The following is a 13,611-nucleotide window of genomic DNA, read 5'->3' on the forward strand; positions in this document are numbered from 1 at the left end:
GCCTATGAAATCACATTTAAAGAGACAGTTCACAAAATATGTAAAAATCCGTTATCATTTACCCACTCTCATGTTGCTCTACACCTGTATGTATTTTTTTCTCCGTACAATGGAAATCAATGGGAACCAAAACTATTTAATTACCAGTATTCTTCTAAGTATCTTCATACTGGTTTGAAATTACATGGGGTTATGAGGATAGAGTAAATGATGACAACATTTTCATATTTAGGTTAGACTATCCCTTTAGGATCTTTGAATTGTCTTTTCTGAAATATTCTTGCAAAATCTAAAAAACTTTCCATTAGGCAGTTTTCAGTTTCACCCTTCAATAATGTGCACATGTACATAAAACAGGAGTGTTTTTATAGGAAAGTTGAATATTGCCGCTCGATGTAATGCAACTCATGATTGGCTGCATCTCGGTACCCAGTACGTGCTGTTTTGCACTGTCCTGTACTGAATGTGCTTTCAGTTGGATTGGTAGCCGGCCAGACTTCAGGTACATGATAAAATCCAAACTCCAATAAGTTCCTCATAAACACTGATCAATTTAGAGTGAGTTGACTGATTCATTTCAGATCCAAGTATATCAAAAAGGTGGTCTTAATCCTTTAAAGTTTGATTATCGGACTACTAAACCAGTGGTTCCCAACCCTGGTCCTGGAGGCACCCCAACACTGCACGTTTTGCATGTCTCCTTAATCAAACATACCTGATTCAGGTCATCAGCTCATTAGTAGAGAATTCAATACCTAAAATTGGTGTGTCAGAGAAAGGAGACATGCAAAATGTGCAGTGTTGGGGTGCCTCCAGGACCAGGGTTGGGAACCACTGTACTTTGGTTAATCATATTAAAAATGTGCTTTTTGATCATTTTAACGTCATGTGCTTGAGGCTTAATCTGATTGTTCATCATCCATCCAACATTGAAGCAGTGCCTTCACCTCCTCGGTGTCCTCCTTCACCCAGGGTTCACATTGAGGGAACATTGTAGGAATATCCATCTGATGTTGTGGAGCTATAAAGCCAGGAAATATGTACCTCATAAAATTGAGCAAAAGATGCTGCTGTTGTTATGGCAACCACTTTCTACAGAGGTAGTGATTCTGTTTGTCATGGTGATGGCAAGGTGAGTAGGAAGTGTGGAGGGGGTGACGCTAGAAGGGTTACTATTGTGAGGACGAGGAGGTGGATTATCTAAGGTCCAAAGCGCTTGTGATCTAGGACAGAAAGAGTAATACAGATCAAATATAGTGTGCCATATATTATTAGCGATGCACAGAACCAAAAATGTTAAGCAGAAAATTAATTTTCCATTTTGCCTGAAACGGTTTTGGAAGGGCGAAATGTGAACCAATCATCTCTTCCACTTTACTACTAGTTACAGCACAAAATAAACAGGAATGAACATCAGAAGAGAAAGACATCAATAAAACAGCTTGTAAACAATGTCATGTAAGGTTACTTTCATCTCAGGAAAGCCTTTCAATGTCCATAGCTTGAGAAGCTAAATAAATGCACTTTATTACTCAAACTTGTTTTCATTATTTAATGTATGTTTTAATAAATCTCTCTTGACAACTTTCTTACATTCACCGTTCAAATGTTTATATTTCAATTATGGATTGGAGTAGAAAAAAAATTGTATCAACTTATTTTAGTGTCAGTTATTAAATAAATTTGATTAATTGATTATTAAATAAACATTATTGTCAATTTTGGCTTTTGGCATAATGATGTTAATTTTGGTAAAAACAAAATCATTTTGGTGCATCACTATATATTACGATATATATATTGTAGATATATGAAACTGAATTCTTCTAAACTACATATAGAGTTTTGTGCCTATGACGTGAGTGTATCTAACCTGGGTGTGAGCAGAGAGTTGTTAAGTACAACACACTCCAGGTTCTGTTTGTTTGTCCGTATGGGGGTTTTAGTACTCGCAGAGTGGCTCTGATAAACCAGGTTCTCCTGAACCACACCTCGGACCCTCTCCTTTACAGAAATCCCATAACCCCGCAACACCTGAACACGATTCCTCAATACCTGCAGAACACAAAGCAAATGTCAACATCTGATAGCAGGGACTGTAGTTTAAACAGTACATGAGCTGTGTCCGAAACCTAAGGCTTTGCTGCCCTGTCAGTCAATAACTACACAGCCAGTACTTTTGTATAAAGGTAGGCTTTAGTGATAACTACATTAATATTTAATGATTACAAAGCTTATTTCCCATTAAGGCAAAAAGTCACTTCTATAACTTCTCCATCAGTTAGGGGCACATCTATGATGCCTTTAAAGATAATTATACAGTTTTATAAAATATTTTAAAATGTTTACATTTTTTCAGTTTTGTAATTTATGCTTACAATAGATAGAAATTGTTGACACAGCAAGAATTTCTAATGGCTAAATTATTTTTAATAATAATAATAATAATATATTCTAAGCATATATTTTTATTGTAGTAGTAGTAATATTAATAATAATAGTAATATATTCTATTAATGTTATTCTTACATTGGACAGAAATTCTTGACACAGCAATAATTTCTAATGGCTAAAGTATTTTTAATAATAATATATTCTAAGCATATATTTCTTATTGTAATAATTATAATAATAATACTTATTATATACACATGAATTACTAATATAATACATGTAGTATTATTATTAATAATGAACAATGCTAACGATATTTTTTATTGTATTCTATTATTAAGAAGACGAAGAAAGGATGTATTGATATAAATTTATTGTAGTCAATTATTATTTTATTAACATTATTATTGTCACAAATTTTAAATAAAATTATTAAAATTCAGTTCTGCAAATATTGTTTCAGATAATTAAAAATAGTATCAATATTGGCCTTAAAAACAGTATCTGTCAATCTCTCATATTATCAGAAAGGATGTGACACAAACACATCTGTATTTCGGACACAGCCACTGTATGTTTTTACTTTTTCAACCATGTGACAGTAAAATTGAAGCATACTCACTTTAACATCTGCATTGTCCATCACTCGTATTCCAACAGCATTATTTCCAACCACATCGTTTTCCACAATCAGCCCATCGCCCCGGAAGCAGACACCGTGACAGTTATTGCCATAAACCCCATTGCCACGCAGCTCTACTCGACAATCTCGGTCCACGGCCACTCCTGTCCAGCCATTACAGAGGACACAGTTTCCAACTAAACGCGTCAGCTGAGCGCTCTGAATGACAGACACGCCGTCTCCTCTGTTACTGTTCACCATGTTAGCCACCACGTTCAGAGGCTCATTGCTCTTCACATACACTCCAACAGCTGGAGAGACAGAGGAGAAAAAGGAGACAGAAGTGGCTGAGATGTCAATCTAATATGATCAGGTGAAGTTGACTAGGGGTTTTACAACTTTCTGATGCCAAGGGCCACCAAATCTCTGCTGCGTGATTGTTTGTCACAAAAATATATAATTTTACTGCCCATCTCTAAGTTTGATATATATTATATTCAACTTTAACTGCATACATACAATACACTTACATAAAGCAATATATAGACCAGGGTAGCGTCATATTTAATATATATTTAATACTTTTCTACAGTACTTACCTTTGTAAAGTCTGTAGTCTGTACCTCACAGAAATTATATTTAACAGCAACTCACCTCCGTTGTGACTAATGCAGTTGTTTTCCACTAGGGCTACTGTGATTGGCCGTCGAGAGGAAAAGCGTTCATCTTCGCTATCGATATCACTTTCCCATGCCATCAGTTCTCCTTCCTCATTGAAGTTCTCAGGACCTCCTCTGTCCCTCTCTCCAACCCCGACTCCTCTCTCTCTTTCCTGTAAAGAGCGATAGCCCTCTCGGCTCACAGCAGACTCCGTGTCCTTCCGGCAAAACACGGCCAGCCCATATATGCGGTTATGGGTAATATGGTTTCCAATGAGCTGAGGTAGACTAGATGACATTACCCACACCCCACAGCCTCTGTTCCCTACAAAACACACAATTATACAATGTCATGACCAAAAAATTAACTTTGACCCTTTTATTCTTTTCTGAATTGAACATGTTAGGCCATTGTAATTTTGACTTCATTCTTAAAATATTATAGTCAACAATTTATTTTTTTACTTTTTATTACGTGTCAAATGTCTATTATTAAAACATTCTCAAAAAGTCTCTTTTTTCAGTTTTATTCTTGTAATTATTTTACTGTGGTACTAAATCAGACCTAAAAAGTATCTTCTTTTTTTTTGACCCAATCTGCAACCAAAGCAGCTTGACAGATCTGCAATCATTCCAAAGCAGCTTTAAAAAAACTGTATCACAAAGGTGGTCATGAAATGTAAAACTGGCAAAGAGAAACTCAGCAGAACAATATCAGCAAATTAATTTAAATAATTCATGTAATGTAATTATGTAAATCAGTGTTTCTCAACCCTGGTCCTGGGCGCCCCCCAGCACTGCACATTTTGTGTGTATCCCTAATCAAACACACCTGATTCAACTCATTAGCTCATTAAAAGAAACTCCAGGAGCTGAAATGGGTGTCAGATAAGGGAGACATACAAAATGTGCAGTGTTGGGGGGCGCTCAGGACCAGGGTTGAGGAACACTGATGTAAATAATGTAATAAGTGTTATGACCAAAAAACATTTACTTCAAAGGATTAGTTTACTTCCAGAAATAAAAAATGTCCTGATAATTTACTCACCCCCATGTCTTTCTTTCTTCAATCGAAAAAGAAATTAAGATTTTTGAGGAAAACATTCCAGGATTTTTCTCCATATAGTGGACTTCATTGGTGGCAAACAGGTTAAAGGTCAAAATTGCAGTTTCAATGCAGCTTCAAAGGGCTCTACATGATCCCAGCGGAGGAATAAGGGTCTTATCTAGCGAAACAATTGGTCATTTTCTAAGAAAAATACAAATGTATATACTTAACCACAAATGCTCGTCTTGCACTAGCGCTGTGATGCGCATGCTCGACTTCATGCATTACATAATCACGTTGGAAAGGTCACGCGCGGTTAGTTCTTCATCTGTGTACTTCAGTTCAAAAAGGTAGAGCAGGGTGAAAAACATTTTCTCCTCCAACTTCACAATGGTCCGATATCGTTGTTTTATTTATACCTTTTTTTGTAAAGGGTGTTTGATTTTCTTTGCATGTTCTCTTTGTAAACACTGGGTCAGTACTTCCGCCTATGTCACGCGTGACCTTTCTAATGTGATTACGTAATGCGTGAAGTCGAGTTAGTGCAAGACGAGCATTTGTAGTGGAAAAAATATAAATTTATATAAATTAAACCTATTTTTTTTTAGAAAATGATCGTTTCATTAGATAAGCCCCTTATTCCTTGGCTGGGATCGTGTAGAGCCCATTGAAGCTCCATTGAAACGGCAATTTGGACCTTCAACCTGTTGCCTCCCACTATGTGGAGAAAAATCCTGGAATGTTTTCCTTGAAAACCTTAATTTCTTTTCGACTGAAGAAAGAAAGACATGAACATATTGGATGACATGGGGGTGAGTAAATTATCAGGAAATGTATTATCTGGCAGTGAACTATAATCCTTTAACATCGCAATGTAATGCCTCTGTAATTTTGACTTAATTCTCAAAATATTACTATTTTATCTTGTAATGTTACCAGTTTTTTTGAGAATTTTTGTGTGGTACTAAATTGATCTAAACAGAATGCTTATTCTAATTTTTGTGTCCCAATCAACATTTTTAAAATCAGTTGGTTTTTGTGTTAGGGCACACAGTGTTTGTGTTGGTTTCTGTTGTAGCCTCACCCACAGGTCCAATATGCTAAATAATGTGTGCCAAAAATGCTCTGACTAGATGACATTTTGTCGCACAGCATTTTATCTTTCAGTGCGTATGGTAAAATTACTTCTCACTGTTGCACTGTACCTGATCACACACTTAAATAATTTCTAATGCATTTCAGCTACAGAAAGAACAAAGGCTGGATAACATCTGCCAAATGCCTTAAACGTATAAATATGAAATATGCACACCGTATATGTGGTTGCCCTCAATGAGGCCCCTCCCTCTCTCTCCCACCACCACTCCGTCCGAGTAGCCATAACAGATGAAGTTATTGCGGAGGACTGGATCACCTCCTCGACGGATATCAGCACCACCCCACTGGTTCTGCCTTATAACATTCTCTATCAGATGCAAGAGAAGTAAAGCAGAAATTCAAATTGATTTAGCGTAATTTAATTGAGCAGTTTCAAGAGCATGAGGAAACTACTTGAAAAGGGCAAGGTCTACTGTGCTTGAAGCACCTACTGTATATACAATTAAACGGCAAATAGAAAATGGTATACTGCAGTCAACGGACCAGTGATCAGTCCTCTTCCATTCTCGTTGACAGCAATGCCTGCTGCAAGGCCCTGGAAAATGTGATTTCCACTGTCATAAAGAGAGAAAGAAACAGAAATCAGATCTTCATTCTTTTTAGTTTCATGATACTAAACAAATACATCTAATTTTTTTCTTGTTATCCAACTTTATTTGAATAAAACACAATAACCCCTGCACTGTATACCTGACAACAGGATTGCCATTAAAAAGAATATACACGCCAGCTTCCTTGTTGCCGTAGATCTGGTTGCTGCGGATAGAACCTCTCCCGTTGCCCAGGACAACAATCCCAGAACGCAAGCCACTGTGGATTCTATTACACTATAGCCAGGAAAAAAGAAAGGGAAAGAAAAAACAATGTACCACAGAAAATTATCTGGCATGGTGGAAATTCCACTATATTTTCTAAACTTTCCTCTGCACTAGCTCTTCTGATTACACTAATTCATTTAAAAGCAAATCTGTATAAGAGAAACATACGCATTTTTTACGCCATTGACAATTTTTTTTCCATGACTGAAAAAACTATTTGCCATTGGTATAAGAAAAACAAACACTTTTATCTAATTATACTGTACATATTCCTCCTCCTTTTTTTAGCGTACTAAAATAAATGTGTACCAGTATGATAGGATTAGCCCCTTTGCGGATGTCTAGTCCCGCTTCCCCATTGGAATGAATGTTGTTCTCAGCAATGAGACCTTGAGCAGAGAGTCGCAGGAACACACCAGACGCCTTGCACTCACACACTTCATTACGCAACATCACCATCTAAACAGAAAAAAAGACACAGTATAAAAAAAGAGACACTGGTGAAAGAGAACCAGGACATGAAAAGAAGATAAAAGAGAGAGTAAGATTAGAAACATATTCACAGAAAATATTTCATGACATTGCAATCTGTTGTTTGTGATTTTTGTGCTACAAGCAGTATGAAATAAAATGAACACAATTTTTTTTTTTTACATTTTATGAAGAAAATATGGCTGGTGCTTAAATATTTAAATTTTTTGACTGATGATGGATTAATGTCAGTATTAAAATTCTATACTATTTTGTTCAAATTAAAGCTCTAAAATGACAAATTCATCATTTTAAATGTTACAACTGAATTTGTCCAGTTCCAAAATGGCTATTCATTTTGAGATATGCAAATTAAATAGTTTTTCCCAAAGCACCAAAGGCTGCTGTACTTAAACTTTTCAGGAAAATCAGCCAACTAAAAGCTTACTTAAAGTTGTCTCTGCACATTAAACTTGGAAAAGTTATTTTCAGGTAAGCAAAATTTCACACATCAGCTTTAAGGGCCATTAAGACGCAGGTTTTACACACTTTGGCATTCTGGATGCAGCGCACTGCATAATTGAGCCCTCTGAACACATTGGCCTCCAGTCGAGCTTGACCGTGATTGCACAAGTGCACACCCCCTTTTCCATCACGCAGCAGACAGCGCCGCAGCAGGCAGCCTTGAACCAATGCAGCCAAGTCCCGCGCCTCTGCATCCCTCTGCAGTTCTGCAGACAGACTCAACAGTGCAGGAAATGCAGAAGAATCAGGCGTATCTGCTTTGGAGAGATGCGCTAGTCCGTGCTGATCATATGAAAGTTTTAAGCCTGTGCCTTTCTCGCCGTCTTGCTCATCATCTTCCTCACTTGACTCACTCGATGTTTCCATGCCATTCTCCTCAATCACTGTACCATCCTGACTTGGAAGAAGACTACCTCCACCTTTCTGTTTTGCCCAGTTTGCTTCCCAATCTACTTCCTGTTTATTCCAGTCCTCCATTGTGTTAACTCCTTCCAAGGGTGTGTTTACATGACTACCAGCACCCACACTGTCTTTCCCGCCCTGATTAGATATTTCAGTTGACCCATTACTAGTCATCATGGTGAAGGTCTTGGCCAAGGCGACCAGGTGTTTGAAGGCCCAGTTGCGTTCAGAGACCGGAGCACCTTCCACAGTGACAGAGGCAGAATCTCCCCCTGAGAACTCACAACTGTCCATTAAACTGATGGTCACCCCCAGAAAATGGGCTGAGCTGCCCTGGGCAAATGAGCAGAAACGAGCCTGACACGTCCCTGGACCCCGGATGTGCAGCTGACAGCCCTCAAAGTTACAGTTGTCCAACTGGACATGACCAGAAGACGTCTAAGAAAGAAACAAGAGAAAATATGTAATTTTAACACTATAGGAAAACTAACAGTGTCTCAATAAGAATCAGATTATCTTAATACAATTTAACACTGTTTCAATATCAATTTACTGTTTTCTGTATGAAGTCTTAAAGGGGTTATGACATGAGAAATTAATTTAGCCTTGATCTTTTGGCATATAAGAGGTATTTGTCCCATTTCATCAACATGCAAGTTTCATAGCTTAAAACATCCTCCTCATTGTAAACTAAGCATTTATTTAATCAAGCTCCAAAACTGCTCGTTTTGGATTTGAGGTGCAAGATGACGTCACCCGGGCACAAACATTTGCATAAACACTGCCTCAAGAGCAAGGCAAAGAAACATTTGTTGAAAGATGAAGTGGTTCTAGATCTGACTGCAGCTGCATCACAAACCGTTTCATAATGCTTTATCTGGAAATGACCGTTTTATTTTGATCATGTTGTCAAAACACTCACATGCAATAGTGAGGAGGTGTTGATACTGTTTCCTATGCAAGGACGTTAGACAATCATAACAGTGGCCAATTCCAGACAAGCCTTAAAAGACCCGCCCCTTAAAAACAAGTAATTTTAGACAGAGGCTCAGAATGAGGGTTGAAAATAATAATTTTTCCACATATAATTTTTTTGTGTGTGCAAAAAACTAGATTAACATTATAAGTTCAAGGAACATATTAAAATGCTAATAAAAATCCATGTCATGACCCCTTTAAAGAGTGGCAAAGGCAGTGGAACTTTTCTTAATCAAGCTTCAGTTAAAGGAACACTCCACTATTTTTGAAAATAGGCTCATTTTCCAACTCCCCTAGAGTTAAACAATTGAGTTTTACCATTTTCGAATCCATTCAGCCGATCTCCGGGTCTGGCGGTAGCACTTTTAGCTTAGCTTAGCATAGATCATTGAATCTGATTAGACCGTTAGCATCTTGCTCGAATATGATATTAGCAAGCACCTGAAAATAGTCCCAGCTAGGTAACTTCCAATAAGCCTATTTTCAGGCACTGCGTAATATCATTGCGCCTGCTGCACCCATGGTACGGCAACAAAGTTCCTTGATTATTACACCGGAATGAGAGTATAGTTCCTAGCCATATCGGCCTAGAAAATCGCAGCTTTTCATTTTCCGTCGGTCTTAGTACATGATGTAACTACAGAAGAGTCAAGTTTTTAATAAGAAAAATATAGAAACTCTTTGGTCATTTTTGAGCGAGATGCTAACGGTCTAATCAGATTCAATTATCTATGCTAAGCTAAGCTAAAAGTGCTACCGCCAGACCCGGAGATCGGCTGAATGGATTCGAAAGCGGTAAAACTCAACTGTTTAACTCTAGGGGAGTTGGAAAATGTGCCTATTTTCATAAATAGTGGAGTGTTCATTTAAAAGAGATGATAACAAATGACATGCTTAATGTTGGAAAACCATGTCCTACATGGGTAGGGAGGGATGAATAGATAGACCGATATACAGATAATTACATATTTATATTTTTAAAAGATGGATAGATAGATGGGCGAATAGACATAGAATGGATGGATGGATGATGAATGGACGAACAGACAGAAAAACATAAACATATGGATCATCGGATGGATGGACAGACAGATAGCTAAATAGATGGACAGATAGACAGATATAGACACACACAGAACACATGGAGAAAGAACACACAATTGCTGAAGTTTAAGGGGCTGAAGCAATTACAGATTTTGATGCTGACAGTGGAGTTAATCACAGATTTTTACGGGCACTGAGATGAAGCCCCCAGTTAATAGGGTTTAGAGAATGTGTTCAGCCAATTATGGATGCCAGTGTTTTCTGGTTGAATAAGCACAGATGTTACAATTTGCATGCTTTTGATGTGGAAGTATCAAAACTCACCTTATAAACCACCGGTGAAAACCATGCTGGCATGAACACCAGATTGCACAGCCTCGCTGTTGGGCATTGTTGATCAAAGCTAACCAACAACGACACATCCCCCAACTTGCCCAATCCAACAATCTCCACAGGCACCTTGAGGGACACCTCCACCTGTTCCTCATACACACCCGCGTGGAGCACCACCTTATCATATGGCCCTGCTGCAGCCAGCGCTCCCCTAAGAGTCTCATAGCCACCTCCTGCTATGGTCCCGGCATGCCAAACTCTGCGGTCTTTTCTCCGGCGGAAAAGATGGAGGCAGGCGGACGAGTGGAGGTCCGAGCCATTCTGGGTCCATGTACGGCTGGCAAGAGCATGCTGATGCAGAGCCTCTCTCCAGGAAACCGGGGGCAGGTGGGGGCGACGGGGCCAATTTGGGTGGCGACATTCACGGCATCCTAGACAGAGCTGGCGCCAGCGTGTGCTATCCAAACTCAGAATGAGCTCCCGCCAGGCTCTGCACACCAGACAGCATCGACCCAGATCTGGCAGAGGCAGGTATGCCAGGATGAGGCGCCAAAGCTCGACAGGCAGACTTCCCACCTCCATATCTGTCAGCACCACACCACCTCACTTGGGCAGATCGCCTTAGTGTAAACAGGGAAAAAACATTTGCTCAATCAAAGTATAAATACAAATTTTTACAATTACACTTTCTTTCCGGTATTGACATATTTCCTGTTGAAACAGGAAGAGTGGGCAGGAAATACTGAAGTCCTTCATTATATCATAATTATTATTATTATTATTATATTATTATATATTATTATATATTATTATATTAACAATCAATAAAACAGCCTTTAGTCATGAACTACAATTTACTACTTGTGGTTACAGGATGCTCTCATTCTCGTGAACATTTGATTGGGCAGAAATCTCTTTAGTACATGATGAGTCATCAGAGACTCCGAGAATTTTAAATGCATATACAATTGTTTGGGGTTAGTAAGATTTTTCAAATGTTTTTGAAAGAAATCTCCTATGCTCACCAAGGCTGCATTTATTAAGTTAAAAAAGGGAAATATTAAAGTTTAAAATAACTCTTTTCTATTTTAATATTTTTAAATGTAATTTACTCCTGTGATGGCAAAACTGAATTTTCCGCAGCTATTTCTCCAGCCTTCAGTGTAATGTGATCCTGCAGAAATCATTCTAATATGTTGATTTGGTTCTCAAGAAGCATTTATTATTATTATAAATGTTAAAAACAGTTGTGCCGTGCTTTTTAATAATTTTGTGGAAACTGTGAAATATTTTTTAATGAACAGAAATCTCAAAAGAACAGCATTTGTTTGAAATCTTACTGATCCCAAACTTTTGAATGGTAGTGTATCTGCTAATCATTTTGTCAACTTTTAGGTGTACACTAGCATATAGAAAGCAAAGCTAATAAGATTAATCTAATTTTGATTTCATGGGATGATGTAAAATAATTTTAGGTTACATATGATCCATAGATTTACCAAAAAAAAAACAATCAAAAGGTCAAAGGTGAAAGAACATGGTTCAGGATAGACAGACAGAACATAAAAAAATTATTTTATGCAATTTGATTAAAAATGGAAATTATACATACATACACACACACACACACACACACACACACACACACACACATACATATACAGTGTATATATATATATATATATATATATATATATATATATATATATATATATATATATGTGTATATATATACACTGTATATGTGTGTGTGTGTGTGTGTGTGTGTGTGTGTGCGTGTGTGGATAGTACAAGGATAGGAAAACCTGAGATTTTTTACATTGTGGGGACCAGCCTACGTTTAAATGATGTTTATCTGAAAGTGTAACAATGCAAACAGGTTTTCTGTAAGGAGTAGGTTTAGGTTTAGGGTTAGGGGATAGAAAATATAGTTTGGTCAGTATAAAAGTAATATCAGTCTATGGAAAGTCCCCACAATCCACAGAAACAAACGTGTGTGTGTGTGTGTGTGTGTGTGTGTGTTTATATGTCACAAATCCTGTTTCCAAATAAGAGCATAGTATTCTTTCAATGAAACATTAGAAGGGTTCACTGCTGCAATCTATAATATATTATATATCTATAATATTCAATAATATTATAAATAGTCAACAAAATGAATGTGCAATGCTATAATATTTACTCTTGGCAAAGAGTCAGTACAGAATTACAATGCCCTGTCCTGCATGCAATAACAAAGCAACACGGGACGCAATACGAGCACACAAATGAAAACAGTAATGGGTGCACTGCATTCGACTGAAGTTCAAAGGAAAATAACACATCCATCGATTCTGCAGCAACTTCTTATCTGCGTGACAACAACGAGATGTTACAATGCTGCCATCCGATTCAGCGCAAAAACAACAAACAATCCTACCTCTGACAATACTGTGTTCAGCTAGCATTTTATCAGACGTAAGGCTCATCGTTTTCTCTTGGGTTACGAGCAGAAACCAAACACCCATCCGGTAAAAATCTCGTATTTTGGGGTATTTTCCTTGTTTTTGAAGGCGTGGAAAATAGGGCTCACGTATTTTCATTCAGGAGGCGGGCCGGGGAATGTTTTTCTACGAACGACAACGACAACTTTTCCCTCTTGTCTTGTCTGACACAGTTGTTAAGCAACATGGCTTTTACTGTGCAGCAATACACGTGATATTAAGATTTCGACCCCAGCTCCCCCTTTCTTTGCCTCTTTTGCAGGCGCGCGCATCATTTGTTGCCAGCCAAGCTGATGATCAAAATCACGCATCGCTTATGTCGCGGGGGGAAAATCGTGCGTGTCTTGTGATTAGACTTGCAGAATACATTACCTTCCCCAAATAGCCTACATTTAATTATTTATTTGCAGTATATTCAGACCAAACTCATCTACTTCATTCCTGCTTTGAGGCCCTTCCTACAGGGCGCAGGCTGCGTATACTGCTGGCTAAAAAGAACCTATATAAAAGATCATTTGTAACATTGGCGGTGACTGTTTTAAGCCAAATTCTTAAGTGAGGTATTATCATGAGGTATCTTTCTGGGTAGGTGTGTGTACACATGTGTATGCATGTGTGTGGGCATACATATATATTGTATTGTATTCATTTTATTTTTTCATTTTTTATGTGATAT

The 13,611-nt window shown here is 37.8% G+C and overlaps 1 protein-coding gene across 1 annotated transcript; it reads right to left on the reverse strand.

Moving 5' to 3' along the window:
• Positions 1-832: 832 nt before the first annotated feature.
• LOC107551581 (F-box only protein 10) lies at positions 833-13,164 on the reverse strand. The gene is made up of 11 exons (XM_016233234.1): positions 12,872-13,164; positions 10,444-11,072; positions 7,720-8,535; positions 7,009-7,158; positions 6,572-6,708; positions 6,365-6,435; positions 6,036-6,188; positions 3,671-4,000; positions 3,017-3,327; positions 1,874-2,055; positions 833-1,223 (listed from the first exon to the last, which is right to left on the reverse strand). The coding sequence occupies exons 2-11, from the start codon at positions 11,032-11,034 to the stop codon at positions 1,046-1,048; spliced, it is 2,919 nt and encodes a 972-aa protein (XP_016088720.1). The 5' UTR covers positions 11,035-11,072; positions 12,872-13,164; the 3' UTR covers positions 833-1,045.
• Positions 13,165-13,611: the final 447 nt, after the last annotated feature.

The sequence above is a fragment of the Sinocyclocheilus grahami genome, unplaced genomic scaffold (assembly GCF_001515645.1).
Source record: "Sinocyclocheilus grahami isolate Dianchi unplaced genomic scaffold, SAMN03320097.WGS_v1.1 scaffold427.1, whole genome shotgun sequence".
Taxonomy (NCBI): Eukaryota; Metazoa; Chordata; class Actinopteri; order Cypriniformes; family Cyprinidae; genus Sinocyclocheilus; species Sinocyclocheilus grahami.

What these genes read in the sequence shown, in the direction of transcription:
- LOC107551581 (XM_016233234.1), bottom strand. Translation starts at nt 11,034, where the DNA reads ATGGAGGTGGGAAGTCTGCCTGTCGAGCTTTGGCGCCTCATCCTGGCA. An exon ending in TGGAAGAGGACTGATCACTG is followed by an intron (nt 6,189 to 6,364) that starts GTCCGTTGACTG and finishes TGCATCTGATAG; the next exon opens with AGAATGTTATAAGGCAGAAC. An exon ending in CTGCATTAGTCACAACGGAG is followed by an intron (nt 3,328 to 3,670) that starts GTGAGTTGCTGT and finishes CTGTCTCTCCAG; the next exon opens with CTGTTGGAGTGTATGTGAAG.